The 16,748-nt window shown below is 47.0% G+C and overlaps 1 protein-coding gene across 1 annotated transcript in view; it reads right to left on the reverse strand.

The window, feature by feature from the left end:
• Positions 1–16,748, reverse strand: part of Tbc1d9 (TBC1 domain family member 9) — a 109,816-nt gene that overhangs the window by 2,887 nt on the left and 90,181 nt on the right. The window contains exons 12-20 of the mRNA XM_057753437.1: positions 15,732–16,017; positions 14,831–14,960; positions 12,436–12,534; positions 12,190–12,258; positions 10,186–10,426; positions 5,540–5,605; positions 4,755–4,841; positions 1,598–1,672; positions 1,402–1,505 (exon numbers count right to left, since the gene is read on the reverse strand). Coding sequence (XP_057609420.1) covers positions 1,402–1,505; positions 1,598–1,672; positions 4,755–4,841; positions 5,540–5,605; positions 10,186–10,426; positions 12,190–12,258; positions 12,436–12,534; positions 14,831–14,960; positions 15,732–16,017 — 1,157 coding nt within the window. The remainder of the gene's footprint in view (positions 1–1,401; positions 1,506–1,597; positions 1,673–4,754; positions 4,842–5,539; positions 5,606–10,185; positions 10,427–12,189; positions 12,259–12,435; positions 12,535–14,830; positions 14,961–15,731; positions 16,018–16,748) is intronic.

Here is a 16,748-nt window from a genome sequence, read left to right on the forward strand (position 1 = left end):
GAGACAGAAATAGGTGAGCCCTTGCGGCTCACTGGTGAGCTACAGGCCAGTAAGACTGTCTCAGACATATGGTGGCTTTGCTCCCAAGGGGGTGGTGGCTGAGGCTGTCCTCTGGCCTCCATTTGTGTATGCACACACACACCACATGTGTGCACCTGTGCACACGAAAGCACACCCGTCACACACAATAACTAAACTACATTTTGCTAAACTTTTTTCTTCTTTTGCTGCTGCCCCTCCATTTTGGTTGTTTTGAGACACAGTTTCACTGTATAATCCAGGCTGGTTTCAAATTCATTATCCTGTTTTCTCTGCCTCTTCAGTGCTGGGACGACTGGCATAGATCACCATGACTGCCTCCTCAGAACTGGGATGACTGGCATAGATCACCATGTCTGCCTCCTCAGAACTGGGACGATTGGCATAGATCACCATGTCTGCCTCCTCAGAACTGGGATGACTGGCATGGGGACCACCATGTCTGCCTCCTCAGAACCGGGACGATTGGCATAGATCACCGTGTCTGCCTCCTCAGAACTGGGATGACTGGCATAGATCACCATGTCTGCCTCCTCAGAACCGGGACGATTGGCATGGACCACCATGCTACGCATTACACCCTGTTTACTTTTTCTTTTCTTTGTTCTCTTTTTCTCCTTGATGAAGAATCTTAAGGAGGCAGCAGACTCACCTTGTCTTCCATCTCTGAAGTTTTGAAGGTTTCCCCAAGGGTTAGCTATCATAGCCTTGACTGGGACACAGCTCCTCCCTTCCCTGTAAGGAAGCAATGCCTTCACTCTAACCTGGTGCCCTGGCTGTTCCTGAGCTGGAAACCCACCATTTCACGATTATAACTGTTATATCCCTCCTCTAATAGGAAGATGTGTCAGACATTTCTACTGCTTAACACAGTGAGGCAGAAACAGCCTGAACTTGAGCGTCCCAAGGGAATTCTACTGGTAGGGGTGGATGGATGGACTCCCAAAACTGAGTACTTCGTTGTTCAAAGTTTCTTTTAGGAGAATGTTTTCTCGAGGCTGAGCACAATTTTGATGGAAAAGAAATAAATGCAGACAGGACCGGAGATGAAGCTCAACTGCTGAGTGTTTGCCTGGCAGGCCCGAGGCCCTGGCTTCCGTGCTCGGTCCTGCACAAACTGGGCGTGGTGGGCACAGGCCTGTAACCTTAGTGCTTGGGAAGTGGAGGCTAGAGGTCAGAAATCCAGGTCATCCTCAGCTTACAGTGAGTTGGAGGTCAGCCTAGACCACACGACATCCTGTCTTATAACAACAAAAACAACAACCAAAATACCCTAATACCCCAAACCCAAGCAGATAAGAGTCAAGGACCCCAAGCTCTCGCTGTTTTGGGGAATATTTATTTTATTATATAGACTCTTACCTGATTCAACTTGGGCAAATCCTTTGCATTTTTTGACTTAGATTTATTTTCTGCAGTCCAGAGTTTCAGATAATTACGGTTTTCTTGAGAATTTGCCCTCTTCCCTGCAACCCGAATGCCGAGAGGTGAGTGTTTGTGGGCCAGGAAACAGGAACTCAGGCGGCAATCAGGTAACTAGAAAGGAAGACAGTCGTACCTTTGTCCTGCTTCAGACTCACTGTGACGAAGCCGTCTTCCGCGCTCTGTTTGCTCCTGGTGTCCAACCCAACGACTACCGGACATATTCAGAAGAAAGAAGGGTGTTACAGATAAGAAACAGGCTTATCAGGAGAACACGAATACCCTACAGGCACACTGGAATGTTTCAGCAAACAGAAATTTAAATACTGGCTGGGGAGATAGTTCAGCTGTTGGAGCTATGATGCTCTTGCGGGGTCCAGAGTTTGAATCTCACCACCCACATCAGGTGGCTTAAAACTGCCTGTTACTCCACACTCATCACACACACACACACACACACACACACACACACACACACACACACACACACACACTTTATAAATCTTTAAGGTGGGTGGTGGTGGTGGTGCATGCCTTTAATCCCAGTATTTGAGAGGTAGAGACAGGCTGATCTCTGTGAGTTTGAGGCCAGCCTGGTCTACAGAATGAGTTCCAGGACAGCCTCCAAAGCTGCACAGAGAAACCTTGTCTTGAAAAACCAAATAATAAAAATAAAAATCTTTAAACATAAATACAAACATAAAATACCAGTATCCCATGTCCAATAACTTGTTTAACAAAGTGTATTTCTGGTATCACATGATGTATACTTATACTAAACAATTATTTTTTTAGAAATTTGAGTTTGACTGGAAGCCTCCTATTTTATCTGACAACCCTACCTCTGGATGAAGGATGGTCCCAGGTTTATTTCTCACAGCTGGGGTTATTTGTACAATGAAAAATTAAAACCCCATCCTGCTTGTGATGTTCTCACTTCTCAAGTGTGCGCAGTGACTTGAAATAGAATCAAGGAACGTACTCTTCCGGGGACACGGAATCCTAGCGGGAGCCAGGGGAAGACTTGCTCTCCCTCGTAATTTGGCATCTCTAAAATAAAGTTTTTTAAGAGTCTAGCTACAACTTTGTTTTCTTTATCACCTGCCAGAGTAGGACTCAGCCATGATAACCCTAGTAGAGTCTCAGCAGTTTACTCTGAAGCAATACTTGGTTGCAGGAAGAACCATAATCTAAGATTATCTGAGCACCACTCAAGAACAGACCATCTAAAGGAAATGCCTAACATTCCAACCGTTGTAGATAGGACCACCTGCGAGCACACTCACCAGGATACCCATAGACAAATGTCAGCCAATCAGGGGTCCTAAACCTCAGAAACCCCTCACCCCCACCTTTACTACTATAAAAACCCAACTCTAACTGAGCTTGGGGCTCTCCGTTTATTCCAATACATTGGACATGCAGGGAGACCGAGTTTGCAAACTTGTATAAAATAAAGGCTCCTTGCTTTTACATACGGGACTCGGTCTCCTTGTTGGTTTTTGGGGGACTTGACGATCTGTGCAAAACAGACATTACAGGACACACACACCTGGAAGAGGTACAACACCCTCAATTCTGATGGAGTTGACTGGCTTCAAGAGTGTGTCCTATATTTCCTCAGCTACCCTAAAGGGGGCTGGTTTTTCAAGTTGCCTCGACAGTGTTTTGCCAGAGGGACACACTCCATGTGACTGAGGAACTCTAACCTGATTCATGAAAAATCTTCAGGAGACAAACAGACACTCATGATATTTAATCCATGGTGAACCCGAGCTGTGGTTATTATGTAACCATCTAAAAACTATGCTTAGAAAGTTATGAGGTTTTTTTTTTCCTCTCCCAGATGGGGTGTGAGTTTTATTACTGAGCACGATTTGATGGATACAGGATTCAGCACAGTGGAAGCACTTAGGAGTGCAGGGCCTGCTCTTGTCCAGGGGGCCACAACTGGTGATATATTTGACCCCACAGCTATCAGGAATGGACCAGTTCTCAGCTACCACATCTTCAAATTCATCTGCATTAAGTTTGGTGAACCCATGCTCTTCCGGGATGTGGCTCTTCTGGTGGCCAGGGTACTTGAGCCTGGATCTATGGTGGCTTTCCCCTTAACTGCAGATGGACACGGTGACTGTAATGATCTGTCCTGTCCCTTTAAGAGACAATCCACACCCACTCCCCCCCCCCCCAGACAAGCTGATCTTCAGCTTCCAGTCCGAGTCCCTCCCTTTTCTGTCTCTTTCCCAGAGAGGTAGCTGCTGCTGTGACTCCTCCTCTTCCCCCACTCTGTTTCTTTCTCTCTCTGCTCTTCTCCCCTTCTCCCCTTCCCCCTCCATAACCCACTAAATAAATATCCAACCTCACTCTGCATGGTGTGCCTATCTGTCTGTCTCTCACCTGCTGCCCAGGACCAGCTGTCTTCAGAAACCTGCGGCATGGTCTTGTGGCATGCCCATCTGTCTGACTCTCATGGCAGGACTGCCTGCCCCATTAAGGTCTCTCACCCACCACGTGGCTCCCTGCCTGGGACTAGCTATCCCTCGTGGCCCACTGCAGCCACTTGGGGAACTGCGCTGTCCCTGCCTCCTCAACAGTGCTGTGGACCACAAGACAGCACAGTCTGCTTCCCTTTCCTCCAGTAACCCTGGGCACCCACCTGAGGGTTCGAACCAGGCCTACACTGAACTTGTTCAGATACAGCAAGAATTAAGAAGCCAAAGCAAACAACCAAGCCCAGAGGCAGCGGTGTGGAGTGCTGGACCCCAAGGCAGAAGCCACACGAGTAACGCATGCCTTTGGAGAGAGGTGCAGTGAGCCACAGACATACTTAGGCCAAACTGCATCCTCGTAGACCAAACAATCACACAGATGAGGGGTTGGCAAACTCCTGAAATGGGCCAGATGGAACTCCATGGAGGAATGGTTCCAGGACCATCTTGTGGACAGCAGAATCCACAGGCACTCAGATCTGCTGTGCACTTGTGTGCAATCTATACACACCCTCCTATGGATCTTAAACTGTCTCTGGATTGCAACTAATGAGATGTAAATGCTATGTAAACAGTTCGAACGCCCTAGTGTTTAGGAAATAAAAACAAGGAAAGAAAGGGGCTGCACATGTTCAATCTAGAGGCGCTGCTTCTGACTGAATATACTTCAGTAAACAATTGGCTGAAATCTGTGCCATCCTCAGAGCTGAGGTTCCAAATGTATGCTATGCACACCTCGCTTGTTTTAAAATGTGAGTTTGGGGATTGAACTGCAGTCCCCGAGGGAGAAACGTCACCTACCGTGTGTGCATTCTGGGGTGATGTCTTCAAAGAAGTATTGAGTGGCTTCAAAGGCAGAGTCGGGCTCGTCTTGATCGGAGGATGGCTCTGTGGAGAGTGGTGGGCCGTGACTCAACAATAAGTTTCCTCACTCAGGCAAATGATGGGGGGGGGTAGGACCAAAAATGAAGTTATCCGAGAGGGATGGAGGACAGAAGCACCTCAGAGGCCTCTGTAGGCGTCATTTTGTCTTTAACTCCATTTAAACCCCACTCCAGCATCCCTCTGCATTTTCCTCTCTGTCAGGGAGATTTCCCAAAGACTTTGAAATAACACTTTATGGGTCAATTGTAGGGCACTGTTTGCCTCACACATCCAAATTTACTCCCATCTGGGATGGGAATGCATCTGCCTTCACTTTTGTTGTCTTTAGTATTTGATAGACTGGTTTAGAACTGAGCCCCAGGCCTCAGCAGCAGGCCCACCGATGTTAAAACTGCTCCTCAAAATACAAGCGTTCAGCATCTCATTTTTTTTCCCTTGGAATGTTTGTGTCCAACCTGCCACCAAAGCCTCTGCACCCTTTCTCTTGAAGGGAGGTGTGATGTCTTCTATGAGCTCGGCTCATTTCAAAGACAGGCAAGTGACAATCAAATCAAGGATAGCCTCCTCCAGGAACACGTGTAAAAGCAGCAACTCGGCCTGGCCTTTGCAAAAGGCCGGCAGGCAGACAGGTACCGGCAAAGGAAGAGACGGAGAGTCAGGTCCGGGGCACCAGATGCACGCTGCCCTGTGTGGCCACTTACCTGGCAAGACGTGCATTTTGTACAGGAGTTTGAGTTTCTCTGTGAGGTCCCCATGGCACGCAGCACCTAGGAATCATGGAAGAACAAGTGTGAAATGGGTCCTGTGAGTTCGTGAAGTCCCCAAGCTCAGAGAGCTCTTGTAAAAGTTTGCTTTTTACATAGTGAACCAAGGCATTGTGTGACAAGTTCTGCCTAGGACCTACTTGGGTTTAAGACTCTCACACCAGGAGGTGTGGTTCCAAGTGCTTTGTTCTCACTGTGCACTACAGAAGAGTTGGCCTCTCCTTGTCCTCAGTTTCCCCTTTATGACACTAGACAACAACAGAAAAGTCTACCAATGACCCTGACAACTGGGATCCCAGGACAATAAAACTATATATATTAATACACACAATGATTTTAAATGTATCAGTTAGATTAACAGTTTTATGTAGGCCGGGCGGTGGTGGCGCATGAATTATTAATGGAAAAGAAGAAAAAACTGGGCCTTAATCTCCTAAACAACTATGAATTCAGTAATAAAAGAAGAACACATTTAAGATTAACTCTAAATTACTCAATGCTTTTTTTTAGTTTCCTGAAATGTTTTAATTTTGCTCTAACCTGCATTTTAATTTATTCTGACTTTATAAGGTTCAATAAAAAAATTCTGCTATTTTCCTCTGAGTTACTCCTGAAATTAGAAAATCTTTTGGAAATATATATTAAGTCCCCGAGGATGAGACAGTTTAGAAGAGGGAGTGAGGACTCGGAATCCAGGTGGGAAGGGACGTTACGGTTATGTAGTGTCTGCAAGTCACCTGACTTCACCTAGCTTTTGTTTCTTCCACGGTCAACAGCAACGTTAACAGTAGGCAGGTAGACCCAAAAGGTTGGTGTCCTATGTTGAACCTTGACCTCCAGTGTGATGGAGCCATTGGTTTCGAGGGGTGAGTAGGTCAGGAAGATGCTGACAATGTGATTGGTGTCCTTACCAAAGGGACTCCAGGGGGGATGCTTGCGTTTGCGTCACGATCAACACAGAGAAGGAACTGTCTACCATAAAAACTGACTGTGATCCACTGTATAAACGGACTGTGATCCACTGTATACACTGACTGTGATCCACCGTATACACTGACTGTGATCCACCGTATACACTGAATGTGACCCACCGTATACACTGAATGTGACCCACCGTATACACTGAATGGGATCCACTGTATAAACTGACTGTGATCCACCGTATAAACTGACTGTGATCCACCGTATAAACTGACTGTGATCCACCGTATACACTGAATGTGATCCACTGTATACACTGACTGGGATCAACCGTATACACTGAATGGGATCCACTGTATACACTGAATGGGATCCACCATATATATTGAATGGGATCCACCGTACAAACTGAATGGGATCCACCGTACAAACTGAATGGGATCCACTGTATACACTGACTGGGATCAACCGTATACACTGAATGGGATCCACCGTACAAACTGAATGGGATCCACCATACAAACTGAATGGGATCCACCATACAAACTGAAAGGGATCCACTGTATACACTGACTGGGATCAACCGTATACACTGAATGGGATCCACTGTATACACTGAATGGGATCCACCGTACAAACTGAATGGGATCCACCGTATAAACTGAATGGGATCCACCGTATAAACTGAATGGGATCCACCGTATAAACTGAATGGGATCCACCGTATAAACTGAATGGGATCCATCGTATAAACTGAATGGGATCCACTGTATAAACTGAATGGGATCCATCGTATAAACTGAATGGGATCCACCGTATAAACTGAATGGGATCCACCGTATAAACTGAATGGGATCCACCGTATAAACTGAATGGGATCCACCGTATAAACTGAATGGGATCCATCGTATAAACTGAATGGGATCCACTGTATAAACTGAATGGGATCCATCGTATAAACTGAATGGGATCCACCGTATAAACTGAATGGGATCCATCGTATAAACTGAATGGGATCCACCGTATAAACTGAATGGGATCCACCGTATAAACTGAATGGGATATTCCCTTGATCTTGCAGTTCTCGCCCTCTAGGACTGTGAGCCATTCATTTCTCTTGTGTAAAAATTACTCAGTCTAAGAAGCATTTTGTTCAAGCAGCCGGAACTGAGTGAGACAGGTGACAGTGACTTTTACTCAGTGTGACAGTAACTGCACAAACTGTGTCCACGGGCTGTCGGAATTCTAACCTGCAGTCTGCAGCCCGTGCCTTAGGGCAAAGTAAAAACATGCATAGAAAGCACTGGCTCAGTGCCTAGCATGACAATACTGCAGGAGTGTTGGCCTTCGTCAGCTCAAAGCAGTTTGCGAGACACACACACACACACACACACACACACACACACACACACACGCCTGCCCGAAGTGTGTGCACAAGGCTCTATCTAATTGCGGTGAGAGACTTACTCAACCCAAGAGGACTTTCCCCGAGTAACACACTTTCAGCTTCCTCTGGCCTTCTCACCTCCTCCACATTTTTTCTGCGGGGCGGGGTGTGTGTGGTGTTTTCTGGAGGCATCACTGGCTCTATGCTGGTCTTTCATCTTGGCCCGGATCCACCATTTAAAGCATATGGTGCAAGGCACAATTGGTTACTGCTGGCTGTCAGTTTACTAGCACCCAGATTCACCTGGGCATCTAAGAAGGCGTTTCTAGATTGAGTTCACTGGTGTTAGAAAACACATCCTAGATATTAGTGCTAACATGACCTGGGGTGTGCGGGCTCCCAGACCAGATGAGGGACAGTGGAGCATTCATTGCCTATGTCCCGGACATCTCCCAGAGAGCTTCTCTCTGCGCTCATCAGACCTGAACCCACTCAACTCCAAACAGACAAAGGCCATGTCAAGTTAGAATCAATTAAGCTTCTGTTTCCCTGCCAGAGAACGGGCTCGTCAGAAATCATGTGGCCAGAAGTCTGCTAACCTAACTGATGTGCTTGGAAAGCCCCCGCCTCCCTACCATGTCCTCCCTGCACTGCCTCCCACAGGCTTCTCAATGGGGCATTAAAAACCACATATGCAACTTATGTGATTAATCAGGGATGCAGATGCAAGAATTAGGTGCATTTTCCCCTTGCTTGTCTGTCCTCCTTTCCCTTGCTTCAGGGAACAGCTGACCTGTGACATAATCTCCGGGGCTGTACTCAAAGTTCCCCAGCTCCCCTGCATCCTGGCTGATTGGGATCAGGGGGTCCCACAAGGTTGGAGTCCCAGACTGAACAGGGGTGAGACAGCGGCTGAGCTCCTGACTGCAGGCGCAGTGTGACCTGTCAATGCTTCGCGCTCTGTGATGAGCCCCAAACTGTGGGCCAAAGCAAGCCCATTAGCCTTAAGTCAGCAGTTAGACATTCTGTCACAGGGGTGAGAAAAGGGACGGATGAAGGCACCATATGGGCACACCTCGAGAGAAATTCTCTGGCAGCCAGACACAAAATACACCCCAGGCTCACATCAAGTGGGCCAAGCTCTCCTACCCACATTTTCTTCATCCAATCATAATTGAAGCAAGAGGCCAGCAACAATACAGGGACATGAACAAGGTGGATAGGGGTGCAGCTCGTGCCCTGCTTGTCAGGTGGGTGGTGTGTGTGCACGCTTGTGTGCATGCACTCGCTTGTCCTAGCTGTGCGTAGTCCTTTAGCCAGGAAACAGACAGGAAAGACTTCCACTTACACAGTGAGATACTATAATTTTCCAGTCTTTTATTAAAATAAATTTAATGTTACTTAGAAAATAGCATAAAATTACATATTAGAAAGGTTTACCTATGGGCAATTATTTTTACTTAGGACATATTTTTAATTATTATATTTGTTTTGTAAAACAGAAGCATACAGTCTACCATCTAGATTATTGGTTCTCGACCTTCCTAATGTTGTGACCTTTTTAAATACAGTTCCTCAACTATAAAAATATTTTTGCTGCTACTCAGCTGTGACTTTGCTGCCGTTACGGATCACAGTGTAAATATCCGTGCTTTCCAGTGCTGTTAGGTGACCCCTGGGAGAGAGCCGTTTGACCTTCAAAGGAGTTGCGACCCACAGGTTGAGAACTACTGACGTAGATACTCCTTTTTCTCTGGGAAACCTATCAGTGCTGGACAATTACATTAGGATTTTACTGCCGCATGCATTCTCCATTAATGTATTTTTTTTAAATCCTACATCATGTTAATTACTTATGTCTATGGTTGTGTGTGTATGTGTGTGCATGTGCATGTGTGTGTGTGCCACAGCTCTTGTATGAAGGTCAGAGGGCACTCTCGGGGGTTGGTCCTTTTCCTCTACTCTGAGGACTCTGGGGATTGAACTCAGATCATCAGGCTTGGCATCAGGTGCCTTCACCTGTTGGGCCACTTTACAAGCACTCCGATAATATATTTTGAACTCATGCTGATGTCTGTCTCATGTAGAAGGCTGTAGATTGTCCATATAATACAGCTGTTAACTAAACACGATCTTACAACCAGCATGCGATCCTTGTCTGTGCTCCTCCTTCCTCTAGACCCAGCGTAGGGACTCCGAGGAAAGCAGAGAGGAACCCCAGGTTACAACCCCATTGACCCCAGCCAACTCATGCAAGAATATCTCATCGACTTACTCAGGCCAGAGACGAACTCTCGGAAGTTAATTAAGGAGTCCCCGTTCTCATCTAACAGCTGGAACAAGCGGGAGGCCAGCACATCGGAGTGAGTGCCGCACGCCCAGGGGAAGAGAAGCACGAACATGCCCTTGAACTGCTCAAAGTCGATGCGGTACTGCTCCAGGTAAGGCAGGCTGGGGTCATGCCTGTCCAGGGCATTGCTGCTCCCGCCCCAGTAACAGCTGGTTAGATGTTCAGCCTAAAAAACGACACATCATCGAGCCCCAAATCACATAGTGTTACCCCTGGCACGGCGTTAGGTCTGCAAGTGTGTGCTCTTCCTGTCAGATACAGGTACGCTAACTTGAGAACCCGGATGTCTAAGAGATGTCGGGGAGAGAATGAAGAGCTTGGCCAGCGATAGCTTCCTGATGCTCTGCACAGAAATCAATGCCTCATTCCAAGAATGCGGGACCATACTACACTGATCTACCGAGTCAACACACAAAAAGAGAGAGATAGTGGCGCCCTCTAGTGACTAAGAGATAAGGGAGCACATTTGGGAGACCCCTAAGTCCCAAATTCTGCTCCCCCTAGGAGCTGCCCACAGGATGTTGGTGTTTCCTTTATGCTTGTCCTTGGACTCTTTTTGAACTGTGCCAGAGAGTCACATTTAGATCTATTGGTGGCTTTTGTTTTTGAGACAATATTTCATGCAAGCTCGGTTGGTCTCAAATTTGCTCCTAGTCAAGGATGACCTTGAACTCCTGAAGTTCCTGCCTCAAACTCCCAGGCATTGGGCTGAGAGGCATAAACCACCACATCTAGCTGCAGATTTAGTCCAGAGAGTAAATTAGAGATTGTGACAAGATTGTTTCTTGTGTGATAGAGCCTTGTAAACCTTTTCCCTGCCAAATTTATAATCTGAGACATTGACAATAACAGGGACAAAAATGTTTTTGTATAAGAAAAGAATTATATTTAAAAATGATTAGATTGTTATTTTTCTAATAGTGGCTTAATGTAAAACACAGAATCAAACCCATGATGCTCTTCCCTAGACATGTAGACAGTTCTTGTTAGGGTTTGGGTGTGAACCATCCCCACAACACGGCTGTATGTTAAAAACAGTCCCAGCTGGGCGGTGGTGGTGCATGCCTTTAATCCCAGCACTCAGGAGGCAGAAGCAGCCGGATCTCTCTGAGTTTGAGGTCAGCCTGGTCTACAAGAGCTAGTTCCAGGACAGGCTCCAAAGCTACAGAGAAACCTTGTCTCAACAAACAAACAAACAAACAAACAAACAACTTGGTTTCCAGAAGATGGATCCGATCATCGACAGGTGACTGAATCGCGAGAGCCTGGCCTTCATCAGTGGATAATTGGCCTTACTGAGCCATGATAGAAACTTTCTGGAAGTGGAGGCTGGTTGAAAGAAGTGTGTCAAGTCTTGTCTTACACCCTCTGTTGGTGTATTTCTGTCCCCTGGCTGCCATGATGCAGTGACTTCTCTGGTCCAGGCCCCTTTACCGTAAAGCTCTGTATCACCACAGCCCAGGACTGAAGAGCAGGCCAACCACAGCCCAGCAGACTTCTGAGGCAGCAAATTCAAACTAACCAGACCTCCTAACATAGCAAGCTTCTTCTTCTAGCTACATAGTATTTTTCTTTAAGGGTGACTTAGGGCTTAGAAGAAGAAATTTAAAGAATTCCAGGTAGAATTTGAACTTGATCACCACTATTCTATAGAGTTTTAGAGATCCAGGTTCTGTGTCTGAGGTCCAAGAGAAAAACCCATCTGGTGAGGAAATGAGCTAAACCGTCAACTTAAATTAGTGCTAGTAATTGATTTGCTTTTCCTATTAAGTACAACAGCTTTGTTCTCCGGGCTCTGCCTTCTTCCTTATGCATGTTGGGGATCCATGGAACTTCTGGACCACCTAACAGAAAGATTCAGAAGTCCTAGCAGTTAGAACAGGTCCTTTCCATCTCTTTGCGTGGACCTGAACTTACTTTGAAACTCACCTTGAAAAGAGCGTACAGTTCTTCCAGCTCGTCGATGGTAAATGAGGTCTCTGTCACGATGGTCCGTACCTATGAGGCACAAGCACAGTGACCCCCCGCACACTCACAACACACCATGCCATGCAAGAGAGCCTCTGAGCTCTTCTTTCAAGTTCTGCGAAGCTGGATCTGAGGAGCCAGCGGGAATGTGCACAAGGAGGGGGAAACTGAGGTATCCCCTCGCCTCCCACCCTTCCGAGGACTTACCACGTTGCGTTTAGTGGTGTCCTCTAGGGTCTGGATAACTTTCAACCTCTGCTTGAATCTCATCTGTTCAATCAAATCTGCCCGGATTGTTCCGAATTTCTGGAAAGGAGCAATATTGGTGTTTCTGAAAATATGTGCTAAGGTACCCAAGGACACCTGCAGATTGGCGGAAATGTTCACGACAGGATAAAAGGCTCTCTCCACGACAGTGACCTAGACTAGATTTTACGTGGGAAAACCACTTAGGGACTACAAGTTACTAATCCAGAGATTCTCCTCACATATCAGACGCAGAACTAAATTTCAGTCACGTGTGTTTTCCTTGCGTCGACAGCCTGTCCGGAAGGAAGCTCAGATGTGAGGCTGTGTGTGATGGCATGTGTGTCTGATGGGAAAAGGGAGCGTCTGCCCCAAGGCTGAGGGATGTAGAGCCTGGGAGGAGGGCTTGTCGATCTCCATGCTCCTTCAACAGCATCTGCGGGGCCAGAAATCCACGGGGGCATTCGGTGAGCTGGCTGTCTCTTCAATGCCAGCCTGCCTAGCATTGCCTGCACGTCCTTCCGTCTCAGAAAGAAAGGAAGATGTCACATTTATTTTCACTAAACAACCCAGTGCAGGGATTGGTCAGGATGGTCATTAATGATGAAAGGATTCATTTAGCGGTGGCTGAGAGAGAGAAGCTCCCAGGGGAGGGAAGTCTTTGGGTCCCAACAGCAGCTCAGTGAGCCTCTACAGTGACTGTGGGGGTGGGTGATGGCTCAGCCAGGCAAGGGCTTGCAGCTTGGGGTTGAGGACCTAAGTTCTAATCCCCAAAAGCCTCTCTCTCTCTCTCTCTCTCTCTCTCTCTCTCTCTCACATACACACACACACACACACACACACACACACACACACAAATACCAGTACTTGGAAGACAGAGACAGGAGGATTTATGGATCCTTCTGGGAAGGTAGGCAGACTATGGGACTCTATGTTTAGCAAGATCTTGTCTCAAAAAAGTAAGGTGGAAAGCGATTGGTGGAAAAAAAACTGACATTAACTTCTGGCCACCACATGCACGTACACACACACACACACACACACACACACATGAGTAACCATCAAAGGCCAAGTTTAGTGGCACAGGCCTTGCTAAGATTTTCTAGGATTCAAAAGGCTGAGCTAGGAGGATTAACCACTTCTGGGACAGGGCAAGGCGGTACAGAGGTTCCTCCATCTTGTATTCTTGTTGAGGCCTATGCAGGATTTACTAGAATTTGGAATCCTTGATGGTGAACCCCATGGAAAATTACCCAGCTCTATGCTAGAAACCCAAAGTCAGGATGTCCCAACTAACTTATCTAACTTACTTTAACCTGCCTGTGTGGAACCCCCTATGCTAACTAACTATCTCAGTGCCCGTTAAACTGTTTGCCTCTGTGAAATTGCCAACCGAGATACCAGGATGTGGTTTCTGCCTTTAAAAGCCCAGTGACCTGGACAGTCGAGGCCACACCTAGCTCCTTGAACACCTGGGTGTGGTCCTGGCTGACCGGAATCAGCATTTTTCAATTGACTATAAACCGTGACTGAGTGGTCATCTCTAGTGAGATACTGGTAACAATTAAAGGATAGCCCAAGAGACATGACAAGACTTTTTCTCAGTAAAAATAAATTAAAAATACATAAGTAAACAATCGTCGTATCTGGAACTATGTACTTCAGGGCATTTCTAACTACTTAGTGTGGGAATCAGGAATGAGTCATCTACGAAGCTTTCCCATAATGGCTCCTCAGTTCACTGAGTGTGAATCTGACATGCTTTTAGATCATATGTCAAAGGGCCAGAGCTTGTCATACCACTTACAACAAGTTAAGGCTCACGAGAAATCCCGGAATCCACTCAGCGTCCATCTCTGAGAGCAAAACTGTTAGCTCATAGGCAGTTGCCTGCCTCCGATAATTCTCACAATGTAATAGGGGACAGGGTTTCTGTCTGTTCCCAGACTCAAGTCTAAATTTAACCCCCAGTTGCCACAGCACTGACAGGAAGGGTCTTATCTGCAGGTGTTTAGGTTAGAAAGGATGCTTTGGAAAGGGCTTGCAGAAGCAGTTTCTTTCTTCTAAACTTCTGCCCCTTGAGGACATGGTTCCTCCCACCGGCAGGACATGGATGGTGTCCAAGGAAACAGAAAGATGAGGCTGTAATACATAAGCACCTGACCTTAGGCTTCCAAGGCTCTAGAACCATGAGAAATCCATCCTTAGTCTTTTTGAAGCAGTTGGACTGCTATATCTATGACGACAGCGCAAGCTGGACTGAGACACGGTGGGAGAGGCAGTGTGGGACCCATGCCCAGCTGAGCTGGGTAGAAACACTGGGTACTGTTATCCCGCGGCTGGGAAGCACACCTACCTCGTAGGATGTTCCTATGAGTCTGAAGATGTCCACCGCAGGGTAGGGCCCCACGTCATCACTGAGCAGCGAGTGGAGATGAGGGATGGGAGGCAGGGTGCTGTCTTTGTTGGTCACACTGTCTAGGTACCTTGGTTAAGACATGAACCAGCTATCACTGGAAAGGAACTGGAATGCCTCAGTTATAGATCTGAGATTGTACCTATTAAATCAAAAATGTAAGATTTTCTTGTTTCTGTTGTTTGTTTTTCTCTTCCTCTTTGAAGTCCTGGGGATTGGACCTAGCGCTTTCTGCATGCTAAGCAACTCTACGTCCCTTTTCTGCATTTTATTTTGAGACTGGTTCTCACTAAGTTGGCAAGGCTGGTTTTGAATATATGATCCCCCTGCCTCGGTCTTCTGAGCAGCTGGGATTACACCGAGCAACACCAGGCTTGACTAAGATTTTCTTAACAGCAGAAACAAACACCCTTTCCCTTTAAAGAAAAAGAATATTGGGCTTGAGAGACGGCTGGGGGCTAAGAGCACTTGCTGTGTGGTCCTGAGGGCCGGAGTTTGGGTCCTGGGACCCATCACAAGCCAGGAGTTCTGCACGCTGCAACTCCAGCTCTAAGGGCAGCAAAGACAGAAGCCAGGAGGATTTCTGGGGTTCGCTGACTTCCAACCTCGTCAGGGAAACATGAGTTCCAGCTTTAGGGAGGGACCCTGCCTCAAAAGGCTTGGAGTGAGTGATGGACAAAGGGATGCCCAGTGCCCTCTGCACATGCTCACAGGGGCAGCTACCCACATAGATATTACTTTAAAAATGGAAAAGAATATGTTCTTGGTCACAGAGGATAGTAGGTCTTTTGATCAATTAAGTCAAGCTCATGAGGTGGCCTCAAGGTCAGACATAGCTTACCTTCCAAGAACTGTCATGGCCTCCCCATCGTCCTTGCAGTTGAGAAGCTTGTCCACATTGGCGTCCAGCACAGCAAGGGCCAGCTGGAATATCACCTTTATTCCTTCATAGAAGAAACAGTCCACGACCACCACTGCACTCTCAAAGGGCATCACGCTGAGAAACAGCGTAAGGAACCACGACAGGGAGATGGTAGAAATCACGCCCAGGTCCTGCATGCAGTCATACAGCTGTGGGACATAGTCTCGTGCCAGCTCCTCGAAGACTCCCTGGTCCACCAGGGCCCCTGAGTGGGCGACAGGACAGGATGGGTTAGCCCTGCATCTTCCTGGAGAACCAGATCAAACGGATGGGCTGTGTTCGACTTTTGCTTCTGTTGCTACGACAGAACGTCCTGAGGAAAGCAGCTTAGGGGGAAGGGTTGAATTCAGCTTACAGGTCCAGGATATAGTCCATCACCACAGGGAGCTCAAGGGAATGTGAACCTGCGGCTCTTCACACCCACAGACGAGCAGAGAAAAATGAGAACCTGCATACTTAGTGCTCAGCTAGCCTTCTCTGTGCCCGCACAACCCAGGCCCCCAAAACAGGGAATGGTGCTGTCCACTCAGGCTGGGGCTTCTTACATCAATTAAGGCAGTTAGGAAATCCTCCTCAGATATCCCCACAGGCTCACCTGATCTGGACAATGCCTCATTGAGATTCTCTTCCCCCATGAGTCTGGGTTATGACAAAGTGACAGTAAGAACTGCCAATCACACTGCTAAACCCTTGTTTATGCAAATATTTTTAGCTGTGGGGTCCCAGGGCATAAATTGCCTTTCAAAACTTTATTTTTTAAATATTTATTTATTATATATACAGCATTCTGTTTGAATTTTTGCCTGCAGGTCAGAAGAGCGCACCAGATCTCATTATAGATGGTTGTGAGCCAATATGTGGTTGATGGGAATTGAACTCAGGACCTCTGGGAGAGCAGTCAACGCTCTTAACCTCTAAGCCATCCAGCCCTCAAAG

This window comes from Chionomys nivalis, chromosome 21 (assembly GCF_950005125.1).
Source record: "Chionomys nivalis chromosome 21, mChiNiv1.1, whole genome shotgun sequence".
Classification (NCBI taxonomy): Eukaryota; Metazoa; Chordata; class Mammalia; order Rodentia; family Cricetidae; genus Chionomys; species Chionomys nivalis.